This window comes from Poecilia reticulata, chromosome 3 (genome assembly GCF_904066995.2).
Source record: "Poecilia reticulata chromosome 3, P_reticulata-male-v2, whole genome shotgun sequence".
Taxonomy (NCBI): domain Eukaryota; kingdom Metazoa; phylum Chordata; class Actinopteri; order Cyprinodontiformes; family Poeciliidae; genus Poecilia; species Poecilia reticulata.
In genome coordinates, this window is record NC_088832.1 from 21818619 (window position 1) to 21843007 (window position 24389).

The 24389-nt window shown below is 41.5% G+C and overlaps 1 protein-coding gene across 10 annotated transcripts; it reads left to right on the plus strand.

The window, feature by feature from the left end:
• The first annotated feature begins 946 nt into the window (after positions 1-946).
• On the plus strand, positions 947-23752 carry pax6b (paired box 6b). Of its 10 annotated transcripts, XM_081605239.1 has the most exons (15): positions 954-1517; positions 7166-7374; positions 10224-10297; positions 10641-10694; positions 11482-11505; positions 13907-14037; positions 14392-14427; positions 14512-14727; positions 15072-15237; positions 18507-18665; positions 18872-18954; positions 19092-19242; positions 20846-20958; positions 21220-21361; positions 22086-23752. In XM_081605239.1, the coding sequence occupies exons 4-15, from the start codon at positions 10682-10684 to the stop codon at positions 22169-22171; spliced, it is 1320 nt and encodes a 439-aa protein (XP_081461365.1). In that variant the 5' UTR covers positions 954-1517; positions 7166-7374; positions 10224-10297; positions 10641-10681; the 3' UTR covers positions 22172-23752. The 10 variants fall into 10 exon arrangements, with proteins under 10 accessions (XP_081461362.1, XP_081461365.1, XP_081461358.1 ...); XM_081605232.1 differs by lacking the exon at positions 10224-10297; XM_081605241.1 differs by lacking the exon at positions 11482-11505 and having other exon boundaries at positions 955-1517.
• Positions 23753-24389: the final 637 nt, after the last annotated feature.

The following is a 24389-nucleotide window of genomic DNA, read 5'->3' on the forward strand; positions in this document are numbered from 1 at the left end:
TCCAAATAATGACCCGAACGCAGCCAGTCCTGGCTGGCCCGTACCTGCCCTGCCCCCCCCCCCCCCCAGCCCCCCTCCTCCCCTCACCGCCTCTTCCTGGGAGACGAGCGGCGGCGCGGTTGCCCATTAACTCACCGTCTTGTTCAAATTGACACAAACGTCAGCGGTTGTGGAAAAAAAAAAAAAAGGTTTGAAGCTTTTAGCCTGCCTCGGTAAAAGCCGAGCAGAAGTCCAATTATGAGTCACTGATGACAATTTTATAGGGCCAGAGAAATAAAAGGCCAAAAACAGTGGAGACGTCTGGTTACCTCTGCTTTATGGCGTAGAAAGCGTTTTATTCCTCTCGTTTCTATGCGTGAGTTTCTATGTGAGTGATTGAAAATATACCCCACATCCACGGAGAGTGGTAGGGGAGGTCTGAGAGAGATTTGCTTCCACGTGGTCTGTCCGCACCTGTTGCACTGAGCATGCTCAGGCAGGACCCCCCCCCCCGCCCCCCCCCCCACACACACACACACAAATAACGCTTTTAACGTTTTAACACCTCAGCAACTAATTCAGATATTCTTTGTCACGATTTAAATCAGCACAATTTATCTTAACACAGAACATCACAGAAAAAAAATATTTATATATTTTTTTTATGAGCGCTGCTAGACAAAATAAACTAATAAAATGTACGCACTGTAATTTCTAGACCATTGAAATTCAGAAGAACCTTAGCTAATCTCAACTTCGGAGCAGAATTTAATGTGATTTATTGGATATGTTGTTTCTGTGGTAGAACTTATTTGTGTGGTATACATAAATAAATAAATAAATAAATAAATAAATAAATAAATAAATAAATAAATAAATAAATAAATAAATAAATAAATAAATTATTTACCTATTAACCAAAAATAAACTGTCTTAATATGTTAGATATTTTTAAGAGTGTACATTTATATGGGTGCCAGATGCCCCCTGTGGGCCTCCCTTGGGCGCGTCACTGGCCTGCGGCACGCTCGGCGTGTATTTACAGAAACTTGAAAGCAGAGCGGACAATTAAATTAAAATACACACGATTAAAATAAAACAATAGCCTTTATAATGCAGAGCAGAGTCTCTGCAGAGTCGGTGGCTAGCTGTGTTAGCGCCCGCACACATGTGGCTCCCCGCACACAGGCCGGTGAGCTCCACATGGAGGCCACCTTGCGCACTTCCCAGTCCCTGCGCTCCACCGCGTCCTGTCCAAGGTGTGACGTCGAGCCGTCGCTCCAGCCAATCACTGCCAACTTCAGGCTGATGCTGAAGGGGAAAGTTGCTGGTAAGTGCAGCATATTTTCCCAACCCTCCTCACTCTCATTGACATTTCAACTCCAAGACGGATCCGAAGGTAGACAGATTTTTTTTTTTTTTTACTTTTTTATTCGGGAGCTACACGTTTCTGAGGAGAAATCCGGCGGAGGGACGAGGCGAACTTATGTACACACGGATAGGATACACTGTTACACACCGCTGCTGCTTACACTCGGGTGAGTTTCGCTGAATCACATTTTTTGTTTTAAATTTTTTTTTTTATAAATTTTTTTTTTTTAAAGCTTTTCATAATCAGTTCTGATGTTGAACGACTTAAACGCTGCTGGAGAATATGTGTATATTTTCCTTTTATAGAACGAGAACTTTTTACAACCCTGACGCATGTTCGGATATTAAAGGGAAAAAAAAGAAAGAAAAGAAAGAAAAAGTGCTTCGCATGTTGCTCCATAATCAACGACACAAGCTGATCAGAGTGAGCGGATTTCCTTTTTGTTGTCGCTTAATGCAGCTTTAATTTAATCCTCACTTTAAGCGCTTTTAACGTATTTCCATTAAAACCTCTGGTGAGATGAAAACTGCTCGGACTCCATTGATCAGTCCGGTGGACATGTCGCTGTCCAGCAGCGGAATCTCTTACCTGCGGGTCTTGGATCGATGCTTCCTCCGCTTGCTTAAGTTTTTTTTTTTTTTTTTTTTTTTGGACAGTTTGGAGGCGCTAAGTAGCGCCTGTGAACCTAATGAAGTTAGACCGGTTCACTGAATGTCGTGTGAGGGCAACACGAGCTCTGGTGAACAAAATGAATGAGTTGTGCGATTCGTAAGTGGAGTTATATTTTTGCTTTTGAAAAATGAAAACGGTCTACACTTTCTTATTAAATGCGCATCTATAATATGTGCATAACAACTCGCCTCCTAGCAGCATCACGTCCAGGTTTTTCTGGCCCCTGTGTCTTTTCCTGCTCGGTGACTCCATCAGTCCCGGAGTTTCTCCCAGCTTTCAAGCCTTGTGCTTTTTCAGACTGCTCACCTTAAGCGCCTTGAAGCAATGATCCGAAACATGCTGTGCAGAAACATGAACGTACTGAACTGATCTCAATGCAATAATGAGAGGATATAGTGTAAATGTAAGGAGCAAAACGCAGTATAAACCATTTTGTTATTATTTGTAATTACTCATACGATCATTTCTACGAAAGACGCAATAAAGAGGAGACGAGCAAACATTTAAACAACAGGAAAACATTTTTTATATGCCACGTTCCCTTATTAAAACTCAGTATGCTGAAAAATCGCGCGCAGTTAAAGGAGCTTCCTCTGTTTCTGGTCGCGCTCCACGTGCGCCGCCAAACAGGGAGAGAGAAGAAAAAAAATCCTGGCTGATGTGGACTGATGAAATCTTAGAGCATAAGTTCAATTTATTCATATAAAGCCCGAATCCTACTTATCCAACGCGTCAATGACATATGCAAATAAAAGAGCCGCGGTGTCCTCGTGCGTCTTGTTGAAGTGAGTGAACGTGTCAGTCAGAGGCTGTTTGATGAATCACAGTGACATGAGGAACAGCCGAAGTTCTGCAAATATTTATTAAGCATATTTATACATGCATATGAGAGACTTATTTTACAAGTACTGCAACTGCTGTAATAATAATAATAATAATAATAATAATAATAATAATAATAATAATATGTCTAATTGTCCAGAATATTCTGTAATACTCATAACGCTGTGTTGAAAATGGTATTTTGACAATACAAAAACATATAATATAACAATAATATGTATTTAAAATATGAAGATAATGTGATGGTTTTTAATTAACGCTTCGTTTAATTAAATTGCAGACGTAGCAATGTATTAATTGGATTAAAATCATTAATACACATAATACATTAATACATATAATAACAAAATGGTTTACAATCATTAATACATATTAATTAATATGTATTAATCATTAATACATATCATTAATATATATATATATATATATATATATATATATATATATATATATATATATATATATATATATATATATATATATATATATATATATATATATATATAAATTGCACTTATTCTGACAGACATACCCTGACAGACTGTAACTTCCAATAGGAGAGTTTCATAAAAGGCAAACAACTCTATTAAAACAGCAAAACATATTTAAAAAGTGTATCCAGTAATCTAAGTTTTCTTAAACTTGATCTAATTTACCTCTGAAAACTTCACCAGTGAGGTTCAGCTGGAAATCTCCCATATTAGTCAGCATGGCTACATGACTCTCCAACAGATCTGCTTTCCCCTCAGCAAAAAGAAATGTTTTCACTTCTGAACTCTCTTTTTTTAAATTTTTTTTTAAAGTATTCTTTCTTTCAACTTTTTTTTGTATCTAAAAGTTTCTAGAGGAATACAAATACTGCGTTGCCTCAGGGGGAAATAGCGAGCAGCTTAGGCTTTCCTTTCAAGGCCTGTGACATTAGTTGCTGCTAATCCGAATTGGGCTAATTGCTTTCCCAACATCGCCCCCCCCCCCCACCCTCTTCTTCAATTATTTATTCATTTCTTACAGTAGTTAATTTACAGCAATTAAATGAACTTTATCAGCTACAAAGCTTGAAATAAATTTTAAAAAGAAGCTGATATGATCTAAAATATATATATTTTTAAATTGCTTTATTCCCGCTGGCTTGACACAGATTGATGGGAAGATTTTGAGAAAAAAAGAAAAGAAAAGAAAAGACAAGATTACAGAAACATCTTGAGATTGGAGAGACAACGAATTAGCTCTTAGAGCGGATTTACAGCTTAACCAAAAAAAAAAAAGAAACCAATAACCTACTGGAGGCATTGTTTCCAAAGAAAACTACTTGACACTCTCACCGGGGAATCTGTGTGTCAGGCGATGGCAGCCAGGTTAGTGGCGTGCATTCTGTTCTGTTCTGTTGTGTTTTGTTTTGTTTGACAGCTGCAGACTGTGACGAGTGATTTAAAAGTAGTGAGTGAGTGGCACTACAGTTAGCACAACAAAAGTGTGCATTTGTAGAGAGTTTTGCAGAAAAAAAACCACATATATTTCTGCGACCTTCTGAACAGACTTTAAAACGGTTCCTGGATTTTTAAAAAAAAAAAAAGAAAAAGAAAAAAGAAACTTTCTAACCGTCCTCACAGTTCTCCTGGAGCTCTCTCTTTCAAAAACAACACTGCGGATATAGAGAACTTTCTTTTGGCCCTTTTAGCATCAGTCTTACTTTAATACATCCAAACTCTTGGAAACTGTAAATTATTCAAAGCAATATAGCTGAGTGAATCTTTAGCTCCTCCTACACTTTAATTTGGAACCAAGTCGAGGTCCCCCTAATGGCACAAACTCCTGACTAGAAGGAGGAAGAGGTGAGGGAGAAACGGTGGTGTGTGTGTGTGTGTGTGAGACAAAGTGTGTGAGGGGGTGTTTTTGGTCTAATGCATGTCTAATAGGAGGGGTCACTGACGTAAAAATGTTAGGGAACCCCCCAAACCCCTCCACCCCCTCTTTAGATGATATAAGCTGCGAGCATTCACGGCGGGCCCATCGGCTGAACCACCAGTCTGAGTAAGTAGAAACAAAGCAGCAAGGAGAAACAGATGAATGTGCTCGTTTAGTTTACGGGTTGTTTGATGAGGGAGCGCTGGCCAGAGTGTTGTTCCTCACCACGGGGCCCTCGGTGACAGTTTGAGTCGGTCTTCTCAGCTCATTATCTCGCCGGCCCACTGAGGGCCCCATTCAAGCCGGGCAGACCCTCACCTCCTTCCCTTCCATCCCCTTCCCTTCCCTCCCTGTTCCTCTCTCTCTCTCTCTCTCTCTCTCTCTCTTTCTCTCTCTCTTTCTCTCTCTCTCTCTCTCTGGCAGCGTCGTTTGTCTACTCATTGAACCCGCAGTCAGGAATGCAATGGTTGTTAGGGAGCCCTCTTTCACCTCCAAAGTGTTTTATTGATGAGCTTTGACTTCTCCTACTTTTTCACATGTCAAAGAAAAGTCAAGTGTAGGCCCCCATGACTTCATTTCGTGGCTCCCCATCCCTAAAAAAAAAAAAAAAAAGAAAAAAAAGGGAAGAGAAAAATTTCCTCCCCCTCCCCCTGTTTATGCTCTTCCCCTTTCTCGTCATTTGGCCCTCTCTGAGGCACCCTCATTTTTTATTTTTTTTATTTTTTTTTGCTTTAGTTTTGACCTCAGCATGCGTACAAACCTCGCTTCTCTGCCCCCCCCCCCCCCCCCCCTCCGCCGCTCTCTCTCTCTCTCTCTCTCTTTTTTTCTGGGGTGCCTTCCTTCCTCCCAGAGAGCTCAGAGTTTACGCTCGGACACATGGCGCAGAGGGGTTGCTTTTGGGTGCGCTGAGGTGTGCGGTAATGGTCCAGTCATTCAGCCGGTGCAGTTACGGGGGAGCGTGTGGCCATGGCTACGCAGTCATTTGCTTTACTTTATTTACGCGCGTGCTCTTCGCTGTCAGGAAGCGGGAGTGACGTCGCAAATACACCCTTCCCCCCCCCTCCCCCTCCACCCTCACTCCTTTCAACACCACCACCCCACCTCCCCATAAAATGCAGCCGAGCTTGCCTAAAGGGCCGCGCTCTTTACGCATGGCGCTCCTTGTTGACAGGAGGGGTATGGCTGTTCGGGAGGGGAGACGGTGATGCTCAGAAAGAATAAACAAAAGCACGTGGTGGGGATTTTTTTTTTTCCCGGGAGTCAGGGCTGTGAGTTTTTAACTTACAATGTTTCAATTTGAGATAGGAATCTTTTTTTGCCAGTGAGTGATGCCTCTAAAACTTTTTAACAATCACGTCTTATTTTATTCTAGAAGGAGCAGGTGCAGGATTTTATTACAGAGTAGCAGACAGAGGGATTTCTAAGAAAACTACAGTTGTTGCGGCTTGTGAGCAACATCCGCAAAAAAAAAAACAAACAAAAAAACAAGAGCATCGGCTCTGTTAGGAAAAGGCACGCTGCTGCTCTTTGTGGTTTTAATTCGGTGCTACGAGTTCCAACATTCACGTGTGCGCTGCTCCACTGCCGTGGGTTCCGCCAGTTCCTCCCCCATTTGTCCACTTCTTCCCCTCCCACCTCTTTGCAGCACCGTCAAGCCTCAGGTTGGAGCCGAGCATGCCTTAGATTCCCTGGAAGAGGAATAGACGTTTTTTTTTTTCTTTATCTCTTTTTTTCTTTTCTATTTTTTTGGCTTTGCAGCTGCTTATTTGAAGCAAGCGGGCACAGGGTGCATTTGCGTCCGTGGGCTGCAGAAATGAGTGGGTTGGGAAAGACTCGAGACTTTCTCTCTGCCCCCCTTTTGCTTTTCTTCTTCTCCTTCTCTTTCGTCTTCTTCTTCTTCTTCTCCGTCGCTGTGGCTCATTCCTGTTTCCCGCTTTGGCTGTGGTGCAGGGGGGAAAGTGTTTATATGGGGGATGATGACAGAGGTCGGGTCGCGCTAATGGGCCAGTGAAGAGCGGCGGAGGGAGGCGAGGAGAGGAGAGCAGAGCAGAGGAGAGCAGAGCAGAGCAGAGGCGAAGCGCACACAGACGACCAGGAACACATAACATTAATACACTTGTTCCATCACCAATCAGCATAGGTGTGTTCATTCTCTTTACCCCCACCTCCTTTCCACCATCTCTCTCTCTCTCTCTCTCTCTCTCTCTCGCCCTCCCCTCCGCTCCTCCCCCCCACCCCCCCACCCCCGCCTTCCACCCTCCCTCGTCTCTCTCTTCCCCACTCTCCCTCATCCCGACTCTCTCATTCGCTCTCTCACACGCCAGCGCACATCCAGCGCCAAACTCGGTGCGTTCTGACATCTGAGTTCACTGTCAATCTCTGTCTCCTTCGCAGGGATATCCCCTCCGTCTCCGCCGAAGACCACTGGAAACTAATTTTTCCTCTTCAAAAGTTCCGGGGGAGAGCGAGACACTCAAATCCTGGTCGGCTTTTTGGCTTTTTGCTCTTTTTCTCCCCCCCACCCCCCACCTCCTATTATTTTGGTGTGGAGAGCGGGGCTCTACAGCCTATAGTTTATAAAGGACGGAGGATGCCCCAAAAAGGTGAGATTTTGACTATAAGTTTCTCCATTATTATTATTATTATTATTATTATTATTATTATTATTATTATTATTATTATTATTATTATTATTAAAGTAGTATATTTCCAGCTTTGGCTTGAGGATTAGTGGTAAACTTGTGGCTGTGGACCGCGCTGTCTTCTGTTTGGACTCTTTCAAAAAAAAGTCCCAAGTCGCCTTCAGCGCTTCTGTCGTATTTTATACGCTCCACATTATTTCCGTCATTCTGTTGTTGTGTCCATGTGTCCACGGACAGCTTACCGCTTATTTATGACAGCACATGAGACGGGAGAAGAAAAATAAATACAATAAAATTGTTATTATTATTTTTAAAACAAACAACAACAACAAAAAAACAAGCCACGATGAGCCAGGACAGTCAGCGATCGTCTTGGGGAGTGGAGCGCAATGACCCGTTGAGGAAAGGTGTCAGATTGAATCATGCAGGCGAGTCATAAAAGCGCCTTCTTTAAAATGAAAAATAAATTAAATAAATAAAATGAAACAAAGTAACAAAAAAAAGCACATACCCAGGAAGAGGGTTGGTTTGTTTGTGTTAAAATGAAAAAAACGTACAAAACTCTCCCCATCCTTAGGCGCTCTTCTAGTGACCTGTAAGCAATTGGAACTTTCTGTATTTATTTAAAAAATATTGTTAAGCGGTTTTCATTATTTTAGGAGTTAGGATACAGAGAGTGTGTCTTGTAAGAGCTCACAAAATAGTCACCATTAAACAAATCCTTAAAATACAATTTTAGCCATCCAAAATAGAAAATGTGGAACTGCTGCTGCTTTCAAGCGAGTTTCTTAAAACATAAGAGTTGATTTAAAAAAAAAAAGTATTTTGATTTAATTTATTAATACATTTGTGATTATAAAATAAATTAAGCCATGAAATCAAAACCTGAAACATATTTTTAAATAATTAAAAATATATATATGTGTATATGAAACCAAACATTTGACTATTCATCTAATTAATGCATTAGTAGCAGCAGATATAATTATTTTAACAAAAAATAATAATTATATTTTTTTTGATATGCTGTATTTTCTTCTGTTTGTTCGGCCTGAGTTTGGGCCTTACGTGGACCGGTTGTGTATGAGAATGTAGTGAGCGTAGCGTCCAGCCGCCAGAATAACGCATGCTGAATTAAGACATTGTTGTTCCGGATTACGACAGGGAAAGAAATGCAGATTAGGTCCTAGTTAACCCCCAGGAACAACAACGTTTGAGCTTTCGACCCTAAATAAATGATTAACCACTCGGGCCTTTATAGGAAGCCTGAAAGCTACAGACTAACAGGCAAGCGCATTTATAGGGCGATAGAAAAATAAATAACAACTCAATGAAAACCATTTTATTTATACTGTCTAGAGGCAAAGCACTAAGTTTAAATGAGCACATCTTGAATTGTTAATTGCGTACATGTGCATTTTATTTTTTAACGATTTAGCTGCTGACTGATGAGTAACGTGGGTCAATGTGAAGGAATTTGAATTTGATTAATGACCGAACAGCTTATTTGTTAAAACACGTTATAATCTAAAAGTAATGGTGGCCCCTAGCTGCTTGCGTCTTCCCAATCTAGTCTCGGCCTCTACACGCATGTCTATGAGAGACAAGGACTGTGGAGGGAGCCTCCTTTTTTTATCTCCCCCTTTTCCTCCTTTCTCTTTACACACAACACAGCTCCACATGGAGGGAGAAAATGAAAACTTCAGACTTCTCCCTGGCCTGGCCCCCTTTTTTTTATCTGTTCCCCCCCTCCTCTCTCTTTTTCAATGGCTTCTTTACGGCATTTGTCTTTTCCAATTGAGCGCCCCACTGCGCTGTTGTGTCGTTAAAAAACCGCTTTACAATCCGCACCAGCAGCACCGAACAACCACCAAATATTTATAACAAGAAATTACTTTTTTGAAAAAAAAAAACAACAAAAAACAAAACATTTATATCTCCCCACCCTCATCTATGAGAGCAGGGCAAACAAAACCAGCATTGACGCACCAGCGGCAGCGGGGTCACGGCCGTGTGTGTGTGTGTGTGTGATAGAGCGAGAGAGAGAGGGAGAGGAGTGTGTGTGTGTGTGTGTGTGTGTGTGTGTGTGTGTGTGTGTGTGTGTGTGTGTGTGTGTGTGTGTGTGTGTGTGTGTGTGTGTGTGTGTGTGAATGCTCCCGGAGGGGGTGGATTCATGCCTCCGGCTCTTTGTATTAATCTGAACTTGTTGGTGTGTTTTAGTTGCGTGTTTCTAGTCGCGAAGGCCGAGTTTTCACCCCGGAGTTGGAGGTATACGCAGAGAGGAGGGGACGCAGCATTGTTGGGGTAGACCAGCAGGCTTTGTACACCAGCTCTGTACCCCCTCCTGCTCTGTACTTTTGCAAAGCAATGAGGCGAGGTAGACAACGTGTGTCACTGTACAGTTCCTACATCAAGTCTTTTTTTTTTTTTAAGGGAGGTGGGGATGGTGGGATGGGGGGGTGAGGGGTGTTTAAAGGCCTCTTGCTGGGACGATGAGAGCTGATTTCTTTGTTTAAAGCCCCACAAAATAAAAGCACTGAAAGGAAAAGTGCTGTAAAAAGAGTTATAGGCCCACTGGTGGTTAGTTTGAGTTTATTTTGACAGGTGCTGACATGTATGTTGTCTCACGTCAATTACAAGTCATTTGCTTGGCAACCGGATTTAGATTAATTGTAAATAAAGTTGGGGAGGGGGGGAGAGAGAGAGAAAGAGAGAAGGAGAGAGAGTCAGGGGGGAATGTAGACTGTTAGGTTTGAGCAGATCAGTGTAGCTGCTGCTGTGCTAATGTGTTGTTCTGCTCTGTCCTATAGGGAGACATTAAGTAGTGAAAGCGGCAGATGATTGACTAAATTGTTATAGAGTGGACAGTCAACTCTGTTTCCAGGCAAGTTTAATTAAAATCCACATATATGACTATATAAATATAAACATGCACTTAGGATGTAAAAAAAAAAATTTAAAAAATTATTTATATATACATTATTACTTTTGCATCTGTATTTGTAAAAAAAAAAAGGAAAAAGAAAAGAAAAACATATAAAAGAGAACAAGACAAGGCAGCTGCCAAATTCAAATCGACCAAAAAAAAAAAAATGGGAAAGTTTTTTTTTTTTTAATCCTTTAAAAAAAATCTAGAACGTATAAAAACAAGTGAAATGAACATGTTTATAGGACATTCCTAGATAATCTGATGCTAACCAGATTTGTTATCTTCTTGTGATGCTTAGAATACCACAACCAAGCCACGTGGGAGTCTGGCGTAGCCTCAATGATGCAGAACAGTAAGTTGTTTTCATATATCTCCATGTTATTGTGAAAGTTCTCATTACAGCCGCAGCTTCTTAACGTGGTTGCATGGAAGCAACAGCCGCTGACATGTTTGCACTCTCCAAAAAAAAAAGAAAAAAAAACATCATGTGTGCTTGCAGAAATTTGCATGAGGGAAGAAATGTTTGCTATTTGATGCTCGTTTCATTGCAGTTAATTTATTATTTTTGTTATACCTATTTTGCAATGATATGTATAGGCAAAGTTATTATTGAACAAGTTAATCACACGCCATGCCTCTCTAGAGAGAGAGAGAGAGAGAGAGAGAAATGAGGAGAGAATAGGAGGGGGTGGGTCGAGAGGGAGATTTTTTTTTTTTGTTTCTGCTTGAGTTGGTATTAAATAATTGCACAGCCGTCTGCATTAGCGTTAGAGCTGGCTGCCAGGGCTGCATACGAGATGAGCTTCGCAGGGAAAAGAGCCCCGCATGAAACACGGGGAATGGCAATAATGTCTTATGTAGATTAGTCCATATATTTCTGCAGCACAGACAGCATGAACTAGAAAAGGAAGAAGAAGGGGGGGAAAAAAAGTAGAAACGTTCACATTCTAACCGGTGTAGGCTCAGAGAGGGGATAAATAATAAATAAGAATATTGTCATGGGGGGAGGGAAAAAAAAGCAAAAGATGAAGCTGTTTAAAGTTTTATTCCTGGTGTGTGTGAGTATGTATGTGTGTATGTGTGTGTTGAAACATAAGAAGGATAAACATGAAACATTTTCTCTCTTGCTGCTGGACAAGAGGTGTATGACATCTGTGATGAAGGTGTGTGGAATAATTTTATTACATTATTCTCCATATACCTCGATGTCTGTGCTGTAATCTGTGCGCATTTTAATCCAAACATATTGGATAGCCGAAGTGGTGGGATTGTTTTTATTATGATGATTTATTATTTTTCTATTTTGATTTTTTTTTTTTTTTTTTTTCCCCTTGCTTGTCACTTACAAGAGATGATGGGGTGGAGAGGGGGGCCGGGGGGGTCTTATCAAAACTGTGTACAAACACCCCTGCGCTCCTGCTTTGCTGCGGATTGATGTTAATGGGATGCTCCCCTGGCTTGGCGTGTGATGTCTGCTGCGAATTGCCGAGGAGATATCACTCGGCCCGGCCCTTTGGGTTGTCTAAAGGTCGCGGCGGCCTCGCCGGCTTTTGTGCTAATAACTCCTGGGTGTATATGGTGGGGAGCGTCCAAATTGACACCATATGTTTTCCTATTAGTCGACTTGCAATAGAATACAAGGGCGCGTAATCAGCGCCAGCGGGCGAGATCGACTGCGGCCACTTGAGGGAATTGCCGCCATGATTAAGACTTAACCTCAGACTCACAGAGAGAGTTTGATTTTTATGTGACGTCCTTATCTGAGGGTTTTATTGATCCGGAGGATTTATATGATAGGTATAAATCAGAGGTGATGGAGCGGCGGAGGAGAAGCAGCGCAGCTTAATGTTGGAATGGGCCAATTTCATCGTAAGAAGTCTATTAATTCCACTTAATCCTGGAATTACCAAAAGAGCAAGAGGGATGATAATGGATTTACCATCAATCAGATCCACGCTGGGAGATTATTACACGTTGCGGCCAAAAGGGATATGTTGCTCAGTTAAACAGGTTTGCATCCAGTCAAGTATGAAAGGGATATGTGGGGTTTTTTTTGTTGTTGTTGTTTTTTCCTCATAGCATAAATAAAGTCTGCACTCATTGTCGAGTGGATGTTGCACAGCGCAGAGTAAAGACACCCACCGACTGCACACAACAGGACTGCAGTGGCTGTGAGCATTTGTTGTCAAATACAAACAAGGGGGAGGGAATAATAAAATAAATAAAAAACTGCATGTCACTTTTAATATGTTAAGAATCCAGGCGCGCCCTCGTTTGTGTGACCGCGCGTAGCCCCTGGCCACCTTAAAACGAAGTCTCCCTCGGAGGGTAAACGAGTAGCGTCCAATTTTGTCTGAGTGATATCCAAATGCAGACAGAAAGGGTCGTTTTATCATGCTACTATTTGTCGTGACGATGCGATTTTCAAAAGCGGAGCGGTGTCATAAAGTGACATGCCTGCCACAAGTGCTCCAACTGATCTTTTCAATTAGCCTCCCATGCATGATCCGAGGCGACTTCCGCCCATTTCCAGAAATTAAGCTCAAACTTGACGTGCAGCTAGCTTTATTTTAAAGACAAATGTCAGGCAGGCTCATCATATTTTCCCCCTCTTCTATATTTGGAGCTTATTTATTGCTAAGGAGCCTCTGCTCCCGGAGTCAATGCACCGGGCGGCAGCGCAGGGGAAGGGAGCGGAGAATCAGAGCGCGGCGCAGGCACTCCGGGGAGTCAGCTTTCCCATTTGGCTTCAGGTTTGCGGGTTTATTCTTTGCTTACTTAACAGCAGTGCAATAAAAAAATATTTTAAGATTTTTTTTTTTTAAATACGCTATTTTTTATTTTTATTTTTTTTTAGATATTACAACAACAAAAATGTTATTTTGGAGTTTGCATTTAAATGCTTATCATCTTATTTACGCGTCTTTGTTGTTGCTTTTTTTCGTTTTTTGTTTTTTTTTACAACAAAGATTTCGGATTTATCGCCTCTCGTTTTAAAACAAATGCAGCGTTTTAACTGAATTCAACCATCCCGTCATTTTTAAACGACATTGTGAGGGATGTGGATTATCATTTAGAAGGCTTGATATTGGGTGAAGTGCTGGGTTTTTTGTTTGTTTGTTTGTTTGTTTTTTTTTGTGGCAGGATGGAGAAGTTTGCCGGTTTGATAAGAGGTTGGTTCCATTTCCTGCAGGCAGCTGATCGTGCAAATATGACTTCTGTCACCCAATTAAGATGTTTTGGCTTGGTTTTGTGTGACGCTGGCTGTCCTTTGACTCCTGTTCTGCATGTGTCAGCCGCTGTATAACTGTGAGCTCCGTTTGCTGTCAGAGGAGAGCAGCTCTTGAACACCTCGTGTGGGGAAAGGTTTTCTTTCAGTTTTGACCGTGTGCTGCCTTTATGTTGCATCTTTACCTCGGTTATCCTGAACGCTTTAAGCCACCCTGCTCACCATTACATGAAAATCACTGTGCTTTATTACACAGTTTGTTGTTGTTGTTTACCTGCTTATGTTGCCACGCTGCGCCGTGATGTGATGACTCCGACGCTTTTGTCTCCATGTAGGTCACAGTGGCGTAAACCAGCTTGGTGGTGTGTTTGTTAATGGCAGACCGCTGCCGGATTCCACCAGGCAGAAAATAGTTGAACTTGCTCATAGTGGCGCTCGACCCTGTGACATCTCCAGGATACTGCAGGTGAGATTTTAGTTTTTCTTGTGTTGTTGTATTTTTGTGTGTGTGTGTGTTTTTTTATATATATTTTTTCTAAGTATAAAAATGTATCAAATCTTTATGCAGACTGTGTCCACAGTCTGAAAATGATCTCTTGGAGCAGAATGGAAATGACGCAACTCCTAAAAGATCATTTAAAACGCGATTTTCTGTCCCTTTCAAGGCAATAAAATTCTATAATTTGCTCACTGCAAATGTAATTAGACCGCGAACAACGACAACGACAACATCAACAACAACAAAAGAACAGTACTCTGCCTGCTATTATATAGAAAAATGCCTAATGTACAATTGAAGGCATATTTTCTGTGTTTGTAGACCCATGATGAAGTCCAAGTGCTGGACAGTGAAAAGGTGAAAATTATTTGAGCCATCATAGACATTCCATTAATAGTCATAAATAATGTATGTGAATTGTGTCTTTTGTTCCCCGTCCAGGTGTCCAACGGCTGCGTGAGCAAGATCCTGGGCAGATATTATGAAACTGGCTCCATAAGACCGAGAGCGATAGGCGGCAGCAAGCCCCGTGTCGCCACTCCGGAGGTGGTCGCCAAAATCGCGCAGTACAAGCGGGAGTGTCCGTCGATCTTTGCCTGGGAGATCCGCGACCGGCTGCTGTCGGAGGGGATCTGCACCAACGACAACATACCCAGCGTAAGTGCATTGACTGGAAGTTGCGTGCATGATTTAATTTGCCACATGAAGTGACTTTTTTTCCCATGCAGTGGAGGAAAAAGAGATGGGCATCCAACCATTCAGTCTTTATTAAATACACCGCGTTTTCAAAGTGGAGGGGCAGTACAGTATGAAATCCCCCCTACCCCCCTCCCGCCCCCTCTGACATGCGCCAACCGAGCAGGAGCCATTTGTGCGCGTTTAAAAAGCGCAAATTTTAAGATTAACTCAGTGAACATCTTTTTATTTTTTATTTATTTATTTATTGCATTTCCTCCTCTGACTCGGATCCTCAGTTTGATCATATGTAATTTGTCATTCAGGTGTCATCAATAAACAGAGTCCTCCGCAACCTGGCGAGTGAAAAGCAACAGATGGGCGCAGATGGCATGTATGACAAGCTGAGAATGCTCAACGGTCAGACAGGAACTTGGGGGACCCGGCCAGGCTGGTACCCCGGAACATCAGTGCCAGGGCAGCCCAACCAAGGTGAGCCTCATTATCACGCAGTGGCGATAGAGACACCTTGACGCACGCGGCTTCCGCGACTCCCTCTGATAATTACAACGATAAAGCCGGGGCGCTCCGGCTCTTTATTGATGTGGTCAGTCGCTAATATATTTGATTTGCAGCTTAAAATTAGAACGAGCTGCCATGCCGCTCTGTCTGCAGGCAGGTACTGTAAGCCTGCGCCCTCCCTAACAAGTCCATCAATTAAGGGTTTTCTATTAGAGGAAGCTGAAGGCCATACATGCAGACTGAATGCCTCCACTGTCCCAGACATGGATGTGCGTGACAACGGCTTGTCCTTTCAGCAGAGGTGTCCATCCAACAGCCCTAGACTTCCTCCCCTTTTCCACTGATGAAGAGGCGGAGGCAGAGCCGCGGAGCGGTGTGCGCGGATATCAGTACAAAGGAATGTTTTCCTTCACACGCAATGATTGGTTATGGGAACGGCCCGCACTATGTGTAATTGCTCATTAGAGGGGGGCTTTGTGTCTCATTATGGCAACATGCAGGAGCGTGGAGATGGATGGTGGGGCTGCTGTGGAAATGTTCCACTTCAGAGGGCTTCGGTGCTGTTGGGCCTGCGCATTACGGGCCTAACTTTGTGCAGAAAAGATCAGACGTAACAGATTATGTCTGTAAAAAAAAAAAACTAAACTAAAAAACGAACAAATTAAACAAGGAAGTATTTTATTTGTGTTTGTTTCACATGCACCACAAGGCGGAAATGCAAATGTGGATCTGAGAAAATGCAGAGGAAATTAGAATTTATGTAATGACCATTTCAACACGTGGGGCTGTCAGCACGCAGTAAAACTAGTTACTAAACATTATTATTATGAATATTATTATATTATTATTATTATTTATTATTATTATTATTATTATTATTATTATTATTTAGTAGTAGTTGTATAAATAATAAATAGTATTATGTCATATTGAAAATGACTTGAAATGTTTATGTCAAACGTAAGCATACAATTATGTATAAATATCTACTTATAGATTAGATGTCAATATAAAACTATTACCATCATTATATGCCCAACAATGTAATAATAATAATAATAATAATAATAATAATAATAATAATATAGTACGAATTTTTATATTATTACAATAAGTATTATATAATTATAACATTCTATATAAGATATGGCAATATATTAATTAACCTCACTAATAATAATAATAATAATAATAATAATAATAATAATAATAATAATAATAATAATAATCTATGCCGTTCATATTATCACCGACCCTTCAAGTATTTGTCTCAGGGGAGCTAAAATATGTTTTCCATCAGTCAAGCGGACCGAACACACAGAAAGGTTACATGTAGAGTGACAGGGGCCCCAAACAGAAGACAGCTCTATATCCCAAAGACTGACGAATAAAAACCTCGGTGCCGATCTCCCTCTTTCATCCCTTTCTCCTTCTCCTTCGCTGCCTATATGGCTCCAAATCCCGTCTATAGGATTTAGTCTCTCACTTTCTCTTTCAGTTTTAAGCGGTTTCTCAAGAGTGTTTTGATCCAGCCTGAGCAGCTGAAAGGTGCCGCAATTGGTTCGGTATCTCCCTTTTTTTTATTTTTTTTTTATTCTTCTTCTGCTGCTGCTGCTTTTCCGCCTGACTGGTTGAGACACCGCGATACTAAAGAATGAGTTTATTTCCCAGCGCTTTTATAAAGAAAACAAAATCCCTTCCGAGCGTCAGTGGGTCTGGCAGACGGATAATAGCTGCACATTCGCTCTTTTTTGTGGATTATCCGGAGCGAAGAAACAAATAGCGCGGACACAAACTGTCGGTCTATAGATGAATACCTTGTCCATTATGCAGCAGGGGAAATTGTCAAGTAACATCAGATGTCCTCCACTGACTCACATATTGAAACATTTGCTCTACATTCAGGCCCAAGTGAACACGTCAAAAATTTTTGCTTACAGATAATTTTAAATCCATCATCAAATAGACACATTTTATTTGATGTGGCTTGTGCAGGGATGGATCCACACTTGTTCCAACGTCAGTGCAAATAAAAAAACAAAAACAAAAACAAAAAAAAACAACAACAAAAAAACGCACGTCTTGTCGCCAGAGATCCGTATCGTTGAGATATTACATAAACCTCCCTCCAATGGCTCACCCGCTGCTTAATTTCGCATTAACTTCTCGGTGTGATAATGATGTCCAACAACAAGACAGACATTAGTCGATAAGCCTCGCCCTGCATCTGAAGGGGCCTTTGGGCCCACCGCGGACAAGCAGGGGCAGTGAATAGATTGGCCCTATTTCGGGTTGTTCAGGGGGTTGCATGCTCTCTCCTCACTCATTTGTTTCCAATTGAAGACAGAAATCCTGACTGGCGTGTAGCTGGCCGGGGGACGTGATTAATGATGGTAGTGGATAAGGGTTAACACACTGGACTCAAAGCTCTGTTGACTAGGATCCTCGTAACGCACAATGCCGGAGCACTATAGCCTGCGCGCCTCCACAGAGAGAGGATCCTTTTGTCATCTCCCCCTCCCCCCCCCGCCCCCCACATCCATCCTCCTCCCATATATTACACCCACCGAGGGCTCGCTGGTCGTCCCTGGCTGTGTCCATAGTTTAATGGTTCCCCTTACTCCTGGAGGCATTGTATCATTCTGAAAAGCGTCTTCTCCTATTCAAAAGTTGGTGGTCACCTCAATGGCTCTACCAACGCCCATATGGGAGCGACCATTGAAGCGCTGCTCTGTCCTAGAAAACAGAGGGGATGGGTTGGGGAGGGAGGTGGTGGTGGTGTGTGTGGGGGGGGGGGCGCAGAGTTTTGGGGGTTTAATACATTTCATAGGCTCTGAAAAGAGGCTCGCCACTTCTTGACACATTTCTCTTAACCTTTTGAGAACACAAACCATTGTTGGGAGACGATAAGTGCGCAGGGCCATCCTGTTTTTCCCACAATATTTTATAAACACATTAAAAACGGTTGTTTTTTTTTTTACACTAGCCTATTTCACGTAGGCACTCGTCAGTAATCTGGCAACACTAGGAAGAAATTGCAAATAATTCCTCCAATTTTGAATTAAATTAACCATGATGGAGGGAAAGGGGGGCTTAATTAATGATGTAGCACAGCGCTCTGTACAATTAGCTGTAGGCTCATGCAACAAGATAATTAATTATTCAATTAAATGAATGTATATTTCCATTAACGATTTTTTTTTTCCCCACTCTCCCCTTCTTCCCTCCTCTGCTCTCAGATGGCTGCCAGCAGCAGGACGGCGCAGGAGAAAACACGAACTCCATCAGCTCGAACGGCGAAGACTCGGAGGAGACGCAGATGCGTCTGCAGCTCAAGAGAAAACTGCAGAGGAACCGCACGTCTTTTACGCAGGAGCAAATCGAGGCGCTGGAAAAAGGTCCAAAAATCTGTAAATTATTTAGTCAAACTCCCATCATGTGAAATAATGGCAGCCAATATGTTCATGACGACCATAATTTATTCTGAGGTGAAATACAAATAGTCTTATCTTTTAAAGGCCAAAAAACAGCGTTTTATGAACTAATCTCCACGCACCTTTGTAGTTATTTACTCATGCTTTTTGTGTGATTTGTTCTACTACAGAATTTGAGAGAACGCATTATCCAGATGTTTTCGCACGGGAAAGACTAGCGGCGAAAATCGACCTGCCCGAAGCAAGAATACAAGTATGGCCTCCAAACTCTTGATTTTGTTCACTTGTGAAAGCTTGCACATCAGATTCTTCTTTGGGGTTTATGTATTTTGGGAAGAAAAAAAATAGATAGTAATTTATTTATGTACTTTTTTAAAATTTTTATCTAAGGTATGGTTCTCAAACAGAAGAGCAAAGTGGAGGCGAGAGGAGAAGCTGCGGAACCAGCGTCGACAGGCCAACAACTCCTCCAGTCACATTCCCATCAGCAGCAGCTTCAGCACCAGCGTCTACCAAGCCATCCCTCAGCCCACCACACCGGGTAGGCCCACCACACACATCTTCACACTCTTCAATTTTATAAATATTTTAATATTTACCAGGTGGAGTCTTTTTTTTTTTTTTTTTTTTTACTTTAACCTTGTATTCTGCGCTGTGGTTAAAATTCTGGTATCAAATTACCACCAAAAATGTTCCTGAAGATCCACTTTTTAAAATTCCCAACAATCAATCAATCAATCAATCAATCAATCAATCAATCAATCAATCAATCAATCAATCAATCAATCAATCAATCAATCAATCAAATTTTATATGTATAGCACATTTCAGCAGTAAGGCATTTCAAAGTGCTTTACATAATAATAATAATAATAATAATAAAACAGCATGTGACATTGAATAAACAGTAAGAAACAGCATAAACAGTGAGAAAGAAGAATAAAAAGAAATTAATAAATAGATAAAAAGTAAAGATAAAAACATTAAAAACATCAAAGACATCAAAACCTGCACTCTAACCCTAATTTAACCATAAGCAACTCTAAACAGGTGGGTTTTAAGTTGAGATTTAAAGGCACCCAGTATTTCAGCTGTTTTACAGTTTTCTGGAAGTTTGTTCCAGATTTGTGGTGCATAGAAGCTGAATGCTGCTTCTCCTCGTTTGGTTCTGGTTCTGAGGATGCAGAGCAGAACCAGAACCAGAACCAGAAGATCTGAGGGGTCTAGACGGTTGGTACAGTAATAACAGATCTTTAATGTGTTGTGGTGCTAAACCGTTCAGTGATTTATAAACTAACAACAGTATTTTAAAGTCTATTCTTTGAGCTACAGGGAGCCAGTGTAGGGACTTTAAAACTGGTGTTATGTGCTCTATCTTCCTGGTTTTAGTGAGAACATGAGCAGCAGCATTCTAGATCAGCTGCAGCTGCAAAAAAAGTCTATCAAGGAAAGACTACATTTACATTTGTAATTACATATGGCAGCTGTTTCTGCATGCAAAATTGCCTCATGAAGCTAGTTTTTGGTTAAAAATAAGACTCCTAAAGTTGCGAACAAGGACTATCGCAAAGATGTCCAAACTGGCTGACAGAGTAGTCTTGCTGTCTCTTTAAGCTAAAGTGAAATTATAGTTTTCCAAGAAGTTCATGTAGAACTGACAAGACCACTCCAAAATGTTGGGGTTATTTCCAAAACACATACACACTTATCAAATAAATGTCAAAAAAAACATTTACAGTGACACATTCTACCACTTACTAATACAAACCAGACAAGACCTGCCTGAAATATCACTAAACAGTAAAAGAGTCGCAGTCTGAGTGGACTGCTATAGTAAAGGAGGGTTGTACACTTGAAGAAAAGCTGTGCTTCTCTTTTAATGGATGACTGAGTAAAAGTTCACAGCTGACTGTCCGTGTAATTGCAGAATCAGGCAGGAGAGCACACCAGCAGAGCTGAAGCTCATGCTCAACAGTCAGTCACCTGAGAAGTATTGTACAGTATCTCTCTGGGCCCATCAGCATGTTGAACGAGAACACAGACGAGATGATCTCCGTTGACCAAAGGACTGCATGTGTGTAATGTGAGCACAGTTTCTGTTGTTTTTGACTTTTTTTTTTTCCTCTCTCTCCATCTCCTGACAGTGTCTTTCACCTCGGGGTCAATGCTTGGCAGGCCTGATTCTGCACTAGCAAACACCTACAGTGCGCTGCCCCCCATGCCCAGCTTCACCATGGCCAACAATCTACCTATGCAAGTAAGTGCAGAGGAACTTTCAGTTCAGGTTTTGGGATGATGCAGGTTTGTTGTATGTCTGAAAACAAACACACCTGAAGTAAGTCCAAACAGACACCCTAAAAGTCTTCCTAAGAAAAATAAAAAATAAAAAAAAAGAGCAAGAAAGAATGGCTTTTCTGACAGGGAAATATATCAAACTGCAGCATAAAAGCTATTAGAGACTGCTGAGCTGAAAATATGGTTGGCTAAGCTAATGAATAATTTTCTCCTCGTTTTATAGCCCAGCCAGACCTCCTCTTACTCCTGCATGCTGCCTACCAGTCCGCCTGTGAACGGGCGGAGCTACGAAACATACACGCCCCCTCATATGCAGGCACATATGAACAGCCAATCAATGACCACTTCTGGTACCACCTCAACAGGTAGGCAGAAAGTTTATTGTTTACCAACAAACATCCGTATGGGAGCTAATCGCAGCACTGTGAAATATCTGCCACCTCTCCCGTAATTAGGGGGTACTTCATAGCCGTCTCTGATTCATGATCCGTCGCTGCGGCTTTACCTTCCCATCCCGTCTGTTTGAGAGACTTCCATCCTTTAAACGTCCCGGGGTCAATATAAAATCATTTTCTCTCCCTTGCAGCAGTGTGAGCCCTGTTCATTTCATTGCCACTCTAGGCCATCATGTCAGCCCCACGACTCCGGCACATAGTTTAGTTCCACCCCATTAGGGTGCTGTTTCAGAGGGCCATACATACCGGTTATAGTCATGAAGAGTTAATCATGCATAACCACATTTCCTCTGTGCTAAATTGCTAATTAATTTGATTCATTTGCTGTTGTACTCTCTCTGTTTAAATGCCATCGCCACGGCCTCAATTTATCGAGCTTGCGAGCGTTTCAGAGAGCGGCCGTGTGCAGAGCGTTGTGACTCACCGCAGCCCCCCCACCCCCAAAAGCTTGTCCGCTCATTTTTACAAGCTTTTAAAGTACAACACTCTGTCCCGGTGTCACCTCTGACTGCACACGGTGCATGCACTCAGCTACTTACGACCTTTAAAGTTACTTCACCTCTTTGCTGATGGATTTCTGTATTATGTTTTTTCATTTCTTTCTTTCTCTCTCTCTCTCTTTTTGTCTCTACAGGACTCATCTCTCCTGGAGTGTCTGTCCCTGTCCAAGTCCCAGGGAGCGAGCCTGACATGTCTCAGTACTGGTCAAGACTACAGTAGAGAGAAGAGCTACTTCACCCTGTAAGCACCCACTCCACCATCGCCCTCCGGCAGTGCTCCTCACAAATACATGGCACAGGAGAGAAAGGGGGAAGAAGAAGAAAAAAAGGCGCGAGAGGGTTGAGGAAGAGGCAACAGACAGGAGAGGAAAGAACGAGAGGGACTCTGGGAGAGCCTTGGGACGTCTGGGCTTTGTTTCCCCCCCGCTGGGACAGTGTGCTGTTGTGTAGCTCTAGGCACATTCAAACGAGGACTTGGAAGAGAGAGAGACCAACAGTGGAGAGAGACAGAAAAAAAAATATGGACCTCTGTAAAGTGCCCGGTGTTAAATTTTTATGGAACAAAAACTTATCCGTTCTTTTTCTATTTCCAACTTCAGTCATTGTTTCCCTTTTTTTCTTCTGACGTGTTTGTAAATGGCCATTTGTATGTTAATATGAAAAAAAAAAAGAAAAACAAGATCAAGTACTGATAGACGGACTGCTAGAAAACCATGTTGTTTTTTTTTTTCCTTTTTTTTTTTTGCTAAAGGAGAAGCTGAGAGAATCTGCCATGACTATCTTTTAATCTGCTTATATCGAGACTTTCTACCAGCCTTTTGCATGGTCTCTGGACGCATATCATTAAAGACGAAAAAAGCTGGAGGGAAGACTCTTACTGTGACAGAAAGGAAAAAAAAAGAAGAGAAAACTATTTATTGGTCCTATTTTGTTGCGAACGGATATTCGGTGGAGGAAAACTCCAAGTCGATCCACCCACTGAGGCCGCGGCGGTCTCGGCCTCTGATACAAGGCCTTGCATTTATTAGATTGGGAATCCTATCAACAGCTCCAAGCGTGCAAAGACGGCACAGCTTGCAACACAAGTTGGACCTCCTGCTTCTGTGGTTGGATTGATTCTTTAGATTACCACCGAGAACATTACGCGTGGAAAACAGGTGCAGCAAGACCCCCCCCTCACCACCACCCGTCCCCCTCCACGCCTCCCTTCCCCCCCCAAACACCTGTATTCTGTAAATGGTTGACTGCGTCTTCGATATAATCCAGTTTGTTAATGTCCAAATGTAAAGTACTTGTCTTCCCTTTTTTTTTTTTCGGAAATCTTCCAGAAAGATTTCTCCAATAAAAGTCAATTTCAGTTTTACATTCCCAAGAATATTCTATAAATGTTCCATTGCATCATGAAATACACTTCTTTAGGGTCAGGTACAATTTGTCTCTTAGGTATAGTTGTAATATAGTGTCCTATGGTCATAAAAAAAAAAAGAAAAAGAAAATGTGCAACTAGAAATATTTAATTCCTATAATTATGATTAAACATTGCTTGACAGAGTTTTAAACTTAAGTGTTTGGCAGTTGTTTACAAGTACATATCAGATCTAATCATTGTTGATTGTAAAACAGACCAAAGCCTTTGTATTTCATCTAGAACACAATGTTTCTTTCATTCTGTTTTTTTTTTTTTAAGATATTAGTTTTGTGTTGCAAAATTTTGTAAGCACATTTTGTTCAACTACATTGGCTTCGAAGACTGCAGTCGAACAGTCCTTATTTATAATTAAAGACCATGGGATGGGTTTTATTTTTTTGCTTTCTTTTCTAGCGTCATCTGTCGCCATGCTCTTTTTTGAGTTTTGCATTTTTGTTTCAGTGTGTACGTAGAACATGGACACATACCGGGGTTTACGTCTGAGCTTTGCTTCTGAGATAAAACACGCTGTCTCTTTAAATATTTCAATTTAATTTTATTTAAAATGAAGCTTTCTAAATGTATTTTGTGAAAACTATAAAACATTTTGTACAGTAAAAAAAAGTGTCTTAAAGAAAGCCTTTTTTTTTTTTTTTTAATTTTTGCGTGCATTTTGAAGCATGAATCATTCCTGCATTTATAAATAATTCCTAGCGAGGCAGCTTGTTATACACACCGCAACATTTCAAACTCTCACCAAAACAAAGGTGTCCAGAAATAACAAACCTCTCCTGATGTATGGGGCTGAGCCGAGTCGACACAGTCCACACAACAAAACACCACCACACAATGAGAAAGGTCAAGCAATTCACCATCGCTGGCTCTTGTTTTAGTGGAGTTACGGTGGTATGGAAAAAATACAGAGAAGGAAGCAGAAGGGGGAGAGAGAGAGAGAAAAAGGGGGGAGGGGAAAAAAAAGTTGGGAAATAAAGCAGTCAGAGCCTAGAGCGAGGAAGAGGAGCGATTGTGT